The 12,377-nt window shown below is 63.8% G+C and overlaps 3 protein-coding genes across 4 annotated transcripts; 2 read left to right on the plus strand and 1 right to left on the minus strand.

Moving 5' to 3' along the window:
* Nucleotides 1-9: 9 nt before the first annotated feature.
* Nucleotides 10-4,600, minus strand: CHLRE_10g452600v5 (uncharacterized protein). Its single transcript, XM_043066991.1, has 6 exons — nucleotides 4,119-4,600; nucleotides 3,846-3,965; nucleotides 3,259-3,588; nucleotides 2,988-3,050; nucleotides 1,834-1,932; nucleotides 10-1,664 (listed from the first exon to the last, which is right to left on the minus strand). Exons 1-6 carry the CDS (start codon nucleotides 4,395-4,397, stop codon nucleotides 321-323), a joined length of 2,235 nt encoding a protein of 744 aa, XP_042920388.1. The 5' UTR covers nucleotides 4,398-4,600; the 3' UTR covers nucleotides 10-320.
* Nucleotides 4,601-4,757: 157 nt separating this feature from the next.
* CHLRE_10g452650v5 (uncharacterized protein) lies at nucleotides 4,758-9,124 on the plus strand. Its single transcript, XM_001698290.2, has 6 exons — nucleotides 4,758-5,109; nucleotides 5,597-5,695; nucleotides 6,203-6,313; nucleotides 7,346-7,481; nucleotides 7,803-7,930; nucleotides 8,408-9,124. The coding sequence occupies exons 1-6, from the start codon at nucleotides 4,924-4,926 to the stop codon at nucleotides 8,504-8,506; spliced, it is 759 nt and encodes a 252-aa protein (XP_001698342.1). The 5' UTR covers nucleotides 4,758-4,923; the 3' UTR covers nucleotides 8,507-9,124.
* A 46-nt stretch (nucleotides 9,125-9,170) lies between these two features.
* CHLRE_10g452700v5 (uncharacterized protein) lies at nucleotides 9,171-12,374 on the plus strand. Of its 2 annotated transcripts, XM_043066992.1 has the most exons (5): nucleotides 9,171-9,478; nucleotides 9,571-9,645; nucleotides 9,823-9,848; nucleotides 10,174-10,540; nucleotides 11,440-12,374. In XM_043066992.1, exons 1-4 carry the CDS (start codon nucleotides 9,340-9,342, stop codon nucleotides 10,516-10,518), a joined length of 585 nt encoding a protein of 194 aa, XP_042920389.1. In that variant the 5' UTR covers nucleotides 9,171-9,339; the 3' UTR covers nucleotides 10,519-10,540; nucleotides 11,440-12,374. The 2 variants fall into 2 exon arrangements, with proteins under 2 accessions (XP_042920389.1, XP_001698343.1); XM_001698291.2 differs by lacking the exon at nucleotides 11,440-12,374 and having other exon boundaries at nucleotides 10,174-10,782.
* The last annotated feature ends 3 nt before the right edge of the window (nucleotides 12,375-12,377 follow it).

The following is a 12,377-nucleotide window of genomic DNA, read 5'->3' on the forward strand; positions in this document are numbered from 1 at the left end:
AGTGTGCGCACTAGTGACTTGTTACATAAGGCACTGTTCCAGTATCTCCCCGCGGCAGTGTTCTGTTGGCACTCAGTCGTTGCCAATGATGCTGCGTATGTGAAAGCTATGCCCAACACTCAGGCCTCCAGCCAGTGGCCAGCCGACAGCTGCGCAACACGAACCGAATCCATCTCTCTTCAGCCGCAATCACGCCTCACCAGCGACCTGCCTGGTCCTCAGGGGCACCCCTGCTGGTCCTCAAACAACACACGCACACGCGCAAATGCTGCACGCATGTGGCGGCCATCCTGTCTGTTCCAACCCACCATCACCGCGCTCTACTTCCGGCGCTTGCGGCCGCCCTCAGCGCGCTTCCGCAGCGGCTGCTTGTCCGCCGGCGGCGGCGTTGCCTGCCGCCCCCTGTCCCCGCCCCGCCCGCCGCTAAAGCCAGCGCGGCCTCCCCTCCCACGGTCGCCTCCAAACCCTCCCCGGCCGCCCGTGCCGTCGCCGCCACCAAAGCCGCCACGACCGCCGCCTCCGTCGCCGCCACCAAAGCCTCCCCGGCCGCCGCCGCCGCCGTAACCTCCGCGGCCGCCACCATCACCATCGCCGGAGAAACCGCCCCGTCCGCCACCGCGGCCGCCACAGCCTCCGCGGCCGCCGCCACCCTCGCCACCTCTCCCGCCACGGCCACCGCCCCGTCCCCCGTCCCAGCCCCGCCCGCGCCCGCCCCGACCGCCACCATCTCGCCCGAAGCCACCGCGCCCACCGCCGCCGTCTCGCCCACCGCGCCCGTAACTCCCACCGCCGCGCCCGAAGCCGCCGCGGCCACGCTCACTGCCGCGGCCACGCTCACTGCCGCGGCCTCCGCGCCCGCCGCCGTTGCGCTGATACCCCTTCCCACCATCCTCATCCTCCTCATCGCCCTCCTCTTCCCCAGCTCCGGAGGAGAAGCGCTTCCTGGAGCCCGCCTGCGCTGACCGCGCCGCCGCCGCCGCCACACCCTCCTCCTCCTCGCCATTTTCCGGCTCCTCGCCCTCACCGAGGAAGAAGTCATCCGTATCGTCCTCCTCTGCACCATCCTCGCTCCCAGCCACAGCGGCAAAAACGTGCTTGCCCGGCTTGCCGTCCTTGCCACCCTTCGCGGGCGCCGCCGCCGCCGCCGCTGCGGGCCGCTGCTTAGCTGGTGCTGGTGCGGGCGCCTCCACGCGTGCCTTCTTGGCCGGTGGGCCCCTTGGAGCCGGCGCGGGCCGATACGCTGCCTCCAAGTCCTCCTCGTCCTCATCGTCGTCCTCGTCCTCATCCTCCTCATCCTCCTCGCCATCCTCGTCATCTTCATCCTCCTCCTTGTCGTTGTCGTCGTCGTCATCTGCGGCCGGCTGCTGGCGCTGCGGCTGCGCGCCCTTCGCCGCCGCGGCTGCGCCCGCGGCGATGTCATCCTCGCCGTCGGACCCGCCCAGGAAGAAATCGTCCTCCTCATCGTCGGCATCCTCCTCATCGTCGCTCGCATCGGGCGAGGGAGCCGCCGCCGGCGCCGCCTTCGCGGGAGCCGCCGCGCCCTTGCGCGGGGCCGCCTTGGCAGCAGCGGCGGGGGCTGCCTTGGCTGCAGGCGCCGCCGCCGCCGCGACCGCCTTCTTGTTGCTGGGCTTGTCGGCGGCAGCCGCGGCCACGGCCGGGAGCGCCTGTAAAAGCACATGTTTTGTAGATTGCGGTAAGTGCGGTACGTTTGCAACTGAGATCTGTAACATCAGTCACGGCCTGACAAGAACTCAGTTAGCTGGCTGGCTGCGAAGCACCGCATGCAATGCGCATTGCTCTGTGTTGCTGCGGCGCTGCCCTGCCGGCGCCCACCTTGTCGCCGAGTAGGGCACGGCCCTCATCCGCCTCGGTCACCGCCGCTGTCTCCGCCATCTGCTTGCGGACGATGGCGCGCAGCCGCTCGCGCTCGGCCTGCCAGGACGCAGGCAACGCGCAGGATTACAAACCAGACTATGTCAGTCTGGCGTAAGACCGGAGCAATGCATGTTGCGATGAGGGTGCAGGCAGCATGCCGGTATGGCATGCATGCGGCGGACGCGGCGGCTCAGAAGGATCCATTGGAATTATGCTGCTTCAGCGCGGCGCCCTTGCGGGGCGTCGCTCGCAACTGTACTGCCCTTTCGGGTAAGCTTCATCAGGGCCGGAACTTGGGCAGCGGGTGTGTAACCCATGCGTGCCAATGCGTGGGGACAAATTGTTGTGGACAAGCCGTGCAAGTTAGGCGCACGCTGTGGCAGGGTGTTGGCTGCATGGCGCAGCACCGCTGGTGCCAAGAGCTCAGAAGGATCCATTGGAATTTTGCTGCTTCAGCGCGTGCCCTTGCGGGGCAAGCTCGCAACTGTACTGCCCTTTCGGGTAAGCTTCATCAAAGCCCTGAACCATCGGGGTATGCATGTGTGTGTGTGCGAGGCGACAAATCAATGCACGGTGTGACACAGCTTATTCAAGTGGGGAAATACGAGCTCAGAAGGATCCATTGGATTTTGCTGCTTCAGCGCGCACCCTTGCGGGATGTACTCGCAACTGTACTGCCCTTTCGGGTAAGCTTCATCAGTGCCCATTAACCATTGGAATGTGCAAGTGCGTCGCAAATGAGAAGGCGCAACTCAAGCAACATACACGCATTACTTCTACAGCTGATGCCAGAGGTGTCAAGAGCTCAGAAGGATCCATTGGAATTATGCTGCTTCAGCGCAGCGCCCTTTCGGGGGCGCCGCTCGCAACTGTACTGCCCTTTCGGGTAAGCTTCATCAGGGCCCTTGCCTCCTCTTTGCACGCTGTCACACGAAACACACGTCGCCTTCCGTAGTCGGGTCCCCAAACCTTGCCCGCTTGTTCTACGGCACGTATCATATACCGCAGACCCATACAACGCAACATGCGAAGCGCATCAACCCCCACAACCTCACGTGCACATAACAGACGACCCCATACAGGAACAGGAACGAGTCGCCCCTCTCACTCACCTCCAGGTGCGCCTGCGCCTCCGGCTCCTCCGCGTTCTTGATGATGGACACATACTTCTCACCCTGCGTGCATTGCGGCGAGCGGCGAGCGGCGTGGCGGATGGAGGCGGAACGAAAACAGCATTTGCAACGAAACCAACATGGCCGGGTATTGGGGTGACGCGTGGGTTGGGTCAGGGCAGTCGCGCACGCCACATCCATACCCGCTGCCTACCAATCCAGTACGGGCCCTGTAACAAGGACCCTGTGATGTGGACCCAATAGAACTAACCTTGGGAAAGTTAAGCACGTATATGAGGTCCTCCTTCAGCCCTGCCAGCCGGGCGGCCGCAGCCACCGGGTCTGCCGCCACGTCCGCCGCCGCCTGCGCCGCCTCCGCGTCGTCGTTCACCTCCTCCTCCTCGCCGTCCTCCTCGCCGTCCTCGCTGCCGCCACCACCAGCACCAGCACCAGCGGCAGCGGCTGCGCCCTTTTTGGCCTTCTTGGCGGCCGCCGGGGCGGCGGCGGGAGCAGCGGCGGCGCCGCCGCCTGCCGCGTCCGCTAGCGCTCGCTCCAGCTTCTTAATAGCTCGCTCCAGCTTCACACGCTCAAAGAACTTGACCTGTGCGGCGGGAAGAACGGTTTCGTAATGCTTGGCTGTCCAACCGCCAGGGCAGTCCACACCGGCCCCTGGCCTTGGAACGCCGCCTCGCACCGCATTTGACGCACATCGCACAGCACCGCATCTCCCTCATCCAACTTTTGCTCTTTAATTAATCGAAACACAGCCAGACACACCCCCGCTGGGTAGCCGCGGGCAGGGGGGGTGTCGCACACCGCCACGCACACCGCCACACACAACGCACCTACACACCGCACCTTGTGGTACCTCACGGCGTACTTGCGCTCCAGCTCCTGGCGCCCGTGCGCGGCCTGCTGCTGCAGCAGCTCCGCCAGCTCCGCCTCCTTGGCGGCGCGGACCCGCGGGTCCAGGCCCTCCTGAGGGGGGAAGAGGCGGGTTGAGGGGGGCGTGGGGTGTGGGGCGCGGGGGCCGGGGCTTGGGGGTGGGGTCACCCGGGCCCCACACAGCCGGGACGCCCGGCAGTCGGCCCCAGCAGCCTGCCCCTGTAGTCCAGGTCACCACCCACTCACCCGCTTCAGCAGGCGCTCCACGCCACGGATTGTGTTTTTGATGGAGCGGTTCTTGTTCTTGCCGCCGTCCACTGCAGCGGCACCCTTCTTCGCCACGCCGCCCCCGCGTGCTCCTAGCCCACCGCCGCGCCCGCCGGGGCCTCCCCGGCCCCGGCCCCGACCTCCAAAGCCACCGCGTCCTCCGCGGCCTCCTCCGCCGCGACCGCCTCCGCCGCGGCCGCCCCCACCACGGCCGCGCCCGCGGCCGCCGAAGCCTCCGCCCCGGCCTTCAAAGCCCATAGTGCTGCTGGTCTGCGCTCGCTACTCGGTGGCTCTGGCCCCGCCGAAAGGGCTGCGACAGTCTCAGAACATACCCAGTGGCTTCACTACGTGTTTTGTGACGAAGCAGCTGCAGGACGCTTCAATTGCGCGAGGCGGGCGACAACCGTCGGCGGCTGCAATGCACTCGGATGCAGTAGAAAATATATGTGCAAACACACCTACTAAAAGTAATGTATTGTCAATAATGTGCCTGTCGGAGGCACAAGCACTCGTTGAGGACTACTAAGCCGAATGGGCATCCTCATGCAAGAACCCTCCCGAACGAGACCCCCCTACCTATGCAACCCTGCGGCGCATTGAGCACTCACTCTGAGTGATATTTAGGTTCTGGTCGCGAGGGGCAGCGGCTCACGTAAAGCGGACTTGCGATATCAATCAACGTGCGCGTTCTTCCTACCCTACACCTGCGTATTGCACCATCGTGGCCCAAGCTATCCATCTGATCTCCTTCTGCTCAGGTTTTACTTAGCGAGTGGTAGGAGAAATGGCCCACGCCCCGAACCAGCAGGGGCAGCCTATGGTGGATCATAAGCGCGAGCCGTGCCCTGACCGTATCCTCAATGATATTGGTGGAGCCTTTGCGATGGGTGCTGTGGGCGGCGGCATCTGGCATCTCATAAAAGGCACCAGGAACAGCCCCTCGGGTTACCGCACGCGAGGAGCCATTGAGGTGCGCCCAATTGGGAGAAAATGGGATGAACGTTGCGTAAAGCGCACGGGAGAAGCGCGAGAAGCTCAAAGAGGATGATCATCAGCGCCTTTCGCTCGATCGCCGACACGCGACTCGCTTAGCTGGGCTGAGCCCACGCGAGGCTTGACTGAGTTGCACATATCCTACGCATCGAGTAATGCCTTGACCGCGAGAGAGCTTGGCCTGCTAGAAAGCGCGGGGTTGGCCTGGGCTTGCGGACGCTTCCCAGTGGGGTGGGAGTCTGTGCCACGCATACCCCCCGCGTGTCACGCACGGCTCCTTGCGCGCTGCTGCATCCACCCGCCCTCTCACCCCCCCCATAACTGCGGTTTCGCGCTCGTGTGCCATTCACTCACACCAGCCCAGTGCACGTAACGAATGCCGTGTCCCGTGTGGCCGTATCTACCCTTCCGTGCCTAACCCGAGGTGACATGTCACTCGCCGCGCTTGTGTTTCGCAACTGCAGGCCGTGCGCCGCGAGGCTCCCCGCCTGGGAGGCAGCTTCGCCAACTGGGGTCTCACGTTCGCGCTGTTCGACTGCTCGTTGCAGTACGTGCGCAAGAAGGTGAGACTGAGTCAGCGTTTGGAGGTGTGGGTTGGGAGGTGTAGCAGCAGGAAGGCCGGGGCAGGAGGGCGGGTGCCGGCGGTGAAGCGAGCAGTGGGCGTGATGTATTAGCGGATGGTGAAAAGACTTGCTTGAGCACGTGAAGGCACAAGATGGGGGCTGGAATGGGGTCGAGCGGCAGTGCATTGCGCCGCAAGGAAACTGAACTGGGGAAGCAGCGGCAGCCGGGCATGCTCATAAGCCCTGGCACCATTTGCGGTGGCGTCCCAAGGAGGCCAGCTCATGGCGCTGCGGCCGGCAGCACCTGCCGGCAACGGCAACCCCGCGCGCAGCCTGCGCCCTTCCGCAGGGCCACTGCGCACCCTTGCTCATTCTCAACCTTTATGGTTCTCCCAGGGCAACCGCTTGCCACATCCTCACTGCCACGCACCCTCACCACCACCACACACACACACACAACTTCCTATGCTTTCCTTGTGCTCTTTAACACACCTGCGTGACGCACAGGAGGACCCCTGGAACGCCATCGGCGCGGGTGCCATGACGGGCGGCTTCCTGCAGCTCCGCTTCGGACTGGGCAGCGCCGCCAAGAGCGCCATGTTCGGAGGGTTCCTGCTGGTGGGTGGTGGCGGGGGCGGGGCTGGTGGCGGGTGGTGGGGCGGGGGCCTGTGGGGAGCGGGGCGGATGGTGGGTGGTGGCAGTGTGTGTGTCTGGGGGGGGTGAAGATACCAGCCCAAACTAAACCAAACCCAATGCAATAGAGCGAGGAGGAGAGCGTGGCCGATGCTTGACAACGGAGTGGCACGCGACATTAGTCCCATCCCCGAAATGCACCGAGTTCCCAGTTTCCTAGCAAACCATCCCGCAAAGAAGGCGATGAGCTCTTCGGTCTTGCGCATGTGGGCGGTGCTGACGGTAGCCGCCTTCGAGGGGGGAGGTCCTCGCAGGGAATTGGGGCTGGCGGGAGTAGCGGCGGCGGTGGGAGTTGAACGGGGAAGAGAAGAAGAGAAATTGAAGCCCCATTTACTGGGCGGGGCCGTGGTGACGAGGCGGGTGAGTGTGGGATAGCCCGGGCACCGTATCTTGACGCTGCGCGTTGAGGAACGTGCAGGCGGTGGAGGGGACGTGGCGCACGCCGGGTGTAGGGGGGGGCCGGTGGCGGAGGACCTGCCGGGCGCGGGCGGGCGCTAGAGGCGTCCGGGAGCTAAGCCGGCGTGGCGGGGTTAGGCAAGGTGTTGGGTTTGGCACGGTGCGCGCAGCCCGGCAATGGATCGAGGTAATGGCTGTGGCTGCGTAGCACCGTTGAGCCAGCCAGCCACCAGCCAGCCAGCCAGCCAGCCAGCCAGCCAGCCAGCCAGCCAGCCAGCCAGCCAGCCAGCCAGCCAGCCAGCCAGCAGGCAAGATCCAGCAGGCTGTGTTTCCAGTGTGCGTGTGCGCTTGGTCTGTGGGTGAGCCTGTGACTAGCGCGGCTGGCGGGGCGGGGCGGGGCGGGCGCGGCGGGCGGCCCCATGGCGGTCGGCGTCCAACAACAACAATAGATAGCACAGCCCCAACGCTTCGTGCGTTTTGACGACTGGCCACGCTTCTGCCCCGCAAACGCCCACTCTAACCCCAACCGCAACTCCTTTCCACCCTCCCGCTGGTGCACAGGCTCTGATCGAGGGCCTGGGCATTGCGCTCACCAAACTGACCTCACCGCCGCCGCCCGGCCTGCCCATGCAACCCATGGGACCGGGCGGGCCAGGCGGGCCGGGTATGGGCCCCGGAGGCCCCATGCCGCCGCCAGGTGCGTCCAGCCTGGTCAGGGTTTTGCGGGTAGCCGTGCCAGCCGTGTTAGATGGGGGTCACGTGGGGGCTTTTCGTCGGGTTTGTGTGCCTGTGTGGGCATGCCGCAGCGGCGGGCGTCAGTCCAGCGGGGAGGGCCTGAGGGGAGGGGGTACCTAGTGTTGTTCGGCTCATGCAGTCTTCATCACGGCGGGGCTGGGTGCGCAAGCTGCCATCACGACGGGATGAGACGAAATACAAGGCCCGGAGTCGTTGCTGCGTCATACCTTATCATAACCTTGCCATCACGAACACGGTATTATGACTTGCGTGCGTATCGCAGGCATGCCCGGGACTCCCGGCATGGCAATGCCCGGCCCTGACGGAGCGGCATCCAGCGGCGGCGACGGAGGTGGCTTCTTCGCGTCGCTATTCGGCGGCAGCGCGCCGGCGCCCGCGCCTGTGCAGCAGGCGAGTGTCGCGGGGCCGTGTTTGGGGGCGCGTCTTTGTTTGGGAGCGGCTTGTGCGGGGGACATCGCCGTGCTTGAAAAACACACAGGCAGCAGGCACCCGGGCGCAAGCTGCTTTCATGGGGATTGCGAGAGGGAGGTTTGAGTGCCCAATCTTCAGGAGAGGTTTGCTTGGGCGCTTTCCCACTGGGATGTTTTCATCCCGGGCCTCATTGGATCCGCGGATTTTAACTTACGGCCGGTTGTATGGACACACACACAAACACACACTGGCGGCCTGTTGTATGGACACACACACTGACGGCCTGTTGTATCGACACACACACACACACACACACACACACACACACACACACACACACACACACACACACACACACACACACACACACACACACACACACACACACACACACACACACACAAACACACACTGACGTGTCGTTTCTTGTGCAATTTAACACACGCGAACACACAGGTGACGGACCTCAGTGAGGACCCCTTCCAGCCGCCGCCGCTGCCCAAGGAGTTTGCGATGCACTCGGACGGCGGCGATGGCAGCTTCAAGCACAACTAAGCCGCGTCCGTGTGTGGTTGAGCGGTAGTCATGGAGGAATGGGCGTTTGGAGTGACTGCGCTCCCACGTGACCGGGTCACTGATTTTGACTTTTCTTCTAGAGACCGCGTACCTGACCCCTGACTTGACTCCACAAGATAGGTTATAGACGTTTGACCAGGGTTCTGGCCCAAGTGCTGAGCCGAGGCTTTCGCAGACATTTGACGATTGCCGGCGTGGACTTGAAAGGACTTGAGGCAGGCACGAGGCGCAGTTAGCAACAGAGCGTGAGTGTGCAGGAGAAGAGTGTGGCGAGCGTGCGGCTCCGAGGGAGGGAATGGTTCGCAGGGATTGTTTGCGGAGTTACAGGCATACGGCGCCTGCCCGCCGCAAGAGCAGTGTTCAGGTGGCGGGCTAGCTACCGCAGAGGGCAAACGGGGAACGAGGAAGTAGCCAAGAGATGGCGGGGCAGTGCGGAGAGGTATGCTTCGGGGCAGTGCTGACAGATGTGCATAAAGGACCCTTGTGGGTGTTGTACGCCGACGCCGCACGACGAGGGAAGCGATCCGAATTATCGTGCGGCTCGCTGCGCTGCCCGACTTGGACTGAAAATTTCTAAAATTGCAAAAATTCACACGTTCCGAGACGCAAATCAGCCGACCAAGATTCATCTCCCGCTTTCGCGTCTGATTTTGCGACCGCGCCTGATTCCCAGCTGGTTACCTTGCGCACTCCTGCATTAGACACGGCCAAGGCTAACCAGAAACGCATAACTTACGCACCTCAGCTCTCCAGCTGTCTCAGAGCCTGAAAACCTTGCAATTGTGCCAAACACTGCGTGAACAAGGCCGACAATGCCGACTTCCGTCGCGCCGCTGAGCGAGGAGCTTACCGTGAAGATTGAGCACGGCGGAGTCGAGGACGTCGCTGCCCGCAGCGACCAGGACATCACCGACGTCGAGATGGCGCGCTACAAGGCGCTGGACGCGCGGGGTGAGCCTTACGGCTAGGGGCATTTTGTGAAACATTCCGAACAACCTGACGGGCTGTTGACGCTGCGGCCCTGGCCTTTCTTCGTGTATCAGCGAAAGGCGTGCCTGTGGCCAACAAGACCATCGCGACGCTGGCGAAGGACTCCCAGACGCTGGCTGCCAATGCCGGTGAGCGGTTTAGATTGTTCATATGGAGAGGTCTGTGGGGAAAGGGGTGGGGTGTTGACGGTTGTCCGGACGTGGGCGCGGCAGCACTCCGCGCCAATACGTGTCGCGGCCTGCTGACTAGACGTCACCCCTGCAAACACCTCGTCCCCCCCCCTTCCCCGTCCCTGTCCCATCCAGGACCCCAGAACTGGGGACTTACCGAGGTAAGCGCGATGATGGATGAGAAGCTTGGCGGGCTGAAGACCGAGATGAGCGCGATGATGGATGAGAAGCTTGGCGGGCTGAAGACATACCTGGGAGCGCGATGATGGATGAGAAGCTTGGCGGGCTGAAGACCGAGAGGAGCGCGATGATGGATGAGAAGCTTGGCGGGCTGAAGACATACCTGGGAGCGCGATGATGGATGAGAAGCTTGGCGGGCTGAAGACATAGAAGCTTGGCGGGCTGATCTGTCTTCAGCCCGCCAAGCTTCTATGTCTTCAGCCCGCCAATCTTCTCATCCATCATCGCGCTCATCTCGGTCTTCAGCCCGCCAATCTTCTGGTGGAAGCGTCCAATTACGCGGTCTACAACAAGGCGGCTCGCCGCAGCAACGCGGCCGCCCCATCCGACGCGCCGCTTGTCAAGCTCAAGAAGGAGCGCGGCAGCGGCGCTGGCACAGTGCCGGCCTGCCCGCCCTTCCCCATGCGCAAGGCGGACCTGCTGCACAACATCACAGCGGCGCACATTAACGAGCTGGAGCACTTCTACGATGTCAAGTTCGAGGCCATGGCGGCGCCGGAGCCGGCGGTCGGAGGCCCGGCGGCGACTGCGCGCTCCACCAATCTGCCGCAGCGGCGCCAGCAGCTGGCCACGTTCCTGGGTGTGCCATAACTCTGCTCGAGAGAGCGGGCAGGTGAGCAGCAACACATGGTTCGCCGTGGCGGTGATGAGGGACCGTGAACACGTGGGGGACGGAGGGAGCTTGGCGGGGCCGGGCCGGGCCGGGCAGGGCCGGGAATACTGCGCAGCCGGTGGGCTGCGGATGTGCATGCGTCCACGTTTGTCCGTGGTGCGTGTTGCGTGCTGTCGTGGGCATGCCGTGCTCACGCGAGCATGTGGATACTTGTTGCAGCACCCAGGTCCTCTCCCAGACCTGTCTACGTCTTCAGTCACCACACTGACATCGTGCTGGCCCGCAGCCGCCTCACCACTGTGATTTCACACGCCCCTCCCGCACAAATCGCTGTCACAGCATCATCATCATCATCGTTGTAGCTTATTCCGGCCACCAGAGACTCGCACTTGCCCACTTGGTCGTCCCCTCACACCCACCCACCCGCTATTCACACCCCGCCCTCCCCCGCACGCGCTTTCCTTGCTCTCAACATGTGTCTACTTCGTCTCGCTGCCGGGTTCTGCTGCCGCCTGCTGGTCTACCTGCTTGTCCAGGTGGGTGGGCGGGCGTTTGGCTTGGCGGGCGTTTGGGTGGTTGGGTGGGTGGGCGGGTGGGTAGGCAGGTGGGTAGGCGGGTGGGTGGGTGCGTGTAGGTGCGTACGCATGCGTGCGTGTGCGTGCGTGCGTGTGCGTGCGTGTGCGTGCGTGCCTCGTGCACATCACGTCCAATTGCGCGTGCCGTATGCACTCCCCGCCCCCCGCCACCCACCGCACCCACTCCCCACACCCACCACACCTGACCCACGGGCGCCACTGTGGCTCTCTGTTGTGCATGTGCACGCTTATGCACACGCACGCCCACTCGCCCCCAACCGTGCCATTACCCTGTGCGCCCTTTGACTCTTCACAACCCTGTAGAGCGCTACATGCTACTGCCAAGGTCGGTCCACTGGCGACGAGCCCACGTAGGCCGTAGCAGAGAGCCGCTGCTGGGTGGAGCTGTCTACACGGCATGCAAGGCAGTGCGGTGCAATGCAGCCGCCTGGTAGGCAGCCGAAGGAACGCATCCAGCAGCGATGGGGACACGCGCGGGCAGCATGGTTATCATTTTCAATCGACCGACGGGGGCGGGAGTTGCAGGAGTAGATAAGAGGACGACGCAGTGCAGTGCACGGGCGCGCCGCAAACCCTGAGTGGAGCTAGCTTCATATGTGTGGTTGTCGGCGTCTGTTCTCCACTGAGGCGTCACCTGCCAGCGCGGTGGTGTGGTGTGTGGTGTGCCACCACATGGGCGCGGCCAGTCTTCCTAGCTGACTGAGCTGCCGAGGTAGGGAAGGAGGGAGGGAGGGCAAGGCGCTGCAATACGCGGGATACCAGGAGCCGTCACCTGCATACGCGTGCGCTGACCTTGACGCACCCGGCACTCATGACAATACGGGGGGCTGATCGGCTGCTACATAAGCCCATGCATACCGGTATTGACACACAGTACTTCGGCACACAGACATGTAGGGACCGAGCGAGGACCGGAGGAGCATGTGGGCTGTGTGTGGATGCGTGCAGGCTGGGGCGGGGCCGTGTAGGCCGTGGGGCCGCATCTATCTACAATGGATGTTGCTGTGTGCAGACGTGTGTGTGGGCGCGACGGGTATAGCACTGTAGCTGTGAGTAGTTAAGGAGGGCGGTGCTGGAGCTCAGGTTGCCAGCTGGGATTGGGTGCGCCACCGTGCTGCATGCGTGCGGGACTGGCCGCGCAGCAGCTCGATGTGTGCGTGGCGCCGTGGCGCGACACGTTGGGCGCGCGATGACCTTCAATCAGTCAACTACGCCCGCTGCTGTAACAGCACGATGACCAG

Source organism: Chlamydomonas reinhardtii, chromosome 10 (genome assembly GCF_000002595.2).
Source record: "Chlamydomonas reinhardtii strain CC-503 cw92 mt+ chromosome 10, whole genome shotgun sequence".
In the NCBI taxonomy this organism is placed as follows: Eukaryota; Viridiplantae; Chlorophyta; class Chlorophyceae; order Chlamydomonadales; family Chlamydomonadaceae; genus Chlamydomonas; species Chlamydomonas reinhardtii.

What these genes read in the sequence shown, in the direction of transcription:
- CHLRE_10g452650v5 (XM_001698290.2), top strand. Translation starts at nt 4,924, where the DNA reads ATGGCCCACGCCCCGAACCAGCAGGGGCAGCCTATGGTGGATCATAAG. An exon ending in TGTTCGGAGGGTTCCTGCTG is followed by an intron (nt 6,314 to 7,345) that starts GTGGGTGGTGGC and finishes GCTGGTGCACAG; the next exon opens with GCTCTGATCGAGGGCCTGGG. An exon ending in CGCCCGCGCCTGTGCAGCAG is followed by an intron (nt 7,931 to 8,407) that starts GCGAGTGTCGCG and finishes GCGAACACACAG; the next exon opens with GTGACGGACCTCAGTGAGGA.
- CHLRE_10g452600v5 (XM_043066991.1), bottom strand. Translation starts at nt 4,397, where the DNA reads ATGGGCTTTGAAGGCCGGGGCGGAGGCTTCGGCGGCCGCGGGCGCGGC. An exon ending in ACGTGCTTAACTTTCCCAAG is followed by an intron (nt 3,051 to 3,258) that starts GTTAGTTCTATT and finishes CAATGCACGCAG; the next exon opens with GGTGAGAAGTATGTGTCCAT. An exon ending in AGGCGCAGGCGCACCTGGAG is followed by an intron (nt 1,933 to 2,987) that starts GTGAGTGAGAGG and finishes GCGTCCTGGCAG; the next exon opens with GCCGAGCGCGAGCGGCTGCG.
- CHLRE_10g452700v5 (XM_043066992.1), top strand. Translation starts at nt 9,340, where the DNA reads ATGCCGACTTCCGTCGCGCCGCTGAGCGAGGAGCTTACCGTGAAGATT. An exon ending in CAAGGCGCTGGACGCGCGGG is followed by an intron (nt 9,479 to 9,570) that starts GTGAGCCTTACG and finishes TTCGTGTATCAG; the next exon opens with CGAAAGGCGTGCCTGTGGCC. An exon ending in AGAACTGGGGACTTACCGAG is followed by an intron (nt 9,849 to 10,173) that starts GTAAGCGCGATG and finishes CTCGGTCTTCAG; the next exon opens with CCCGCCAATCTTCTGGTGGA.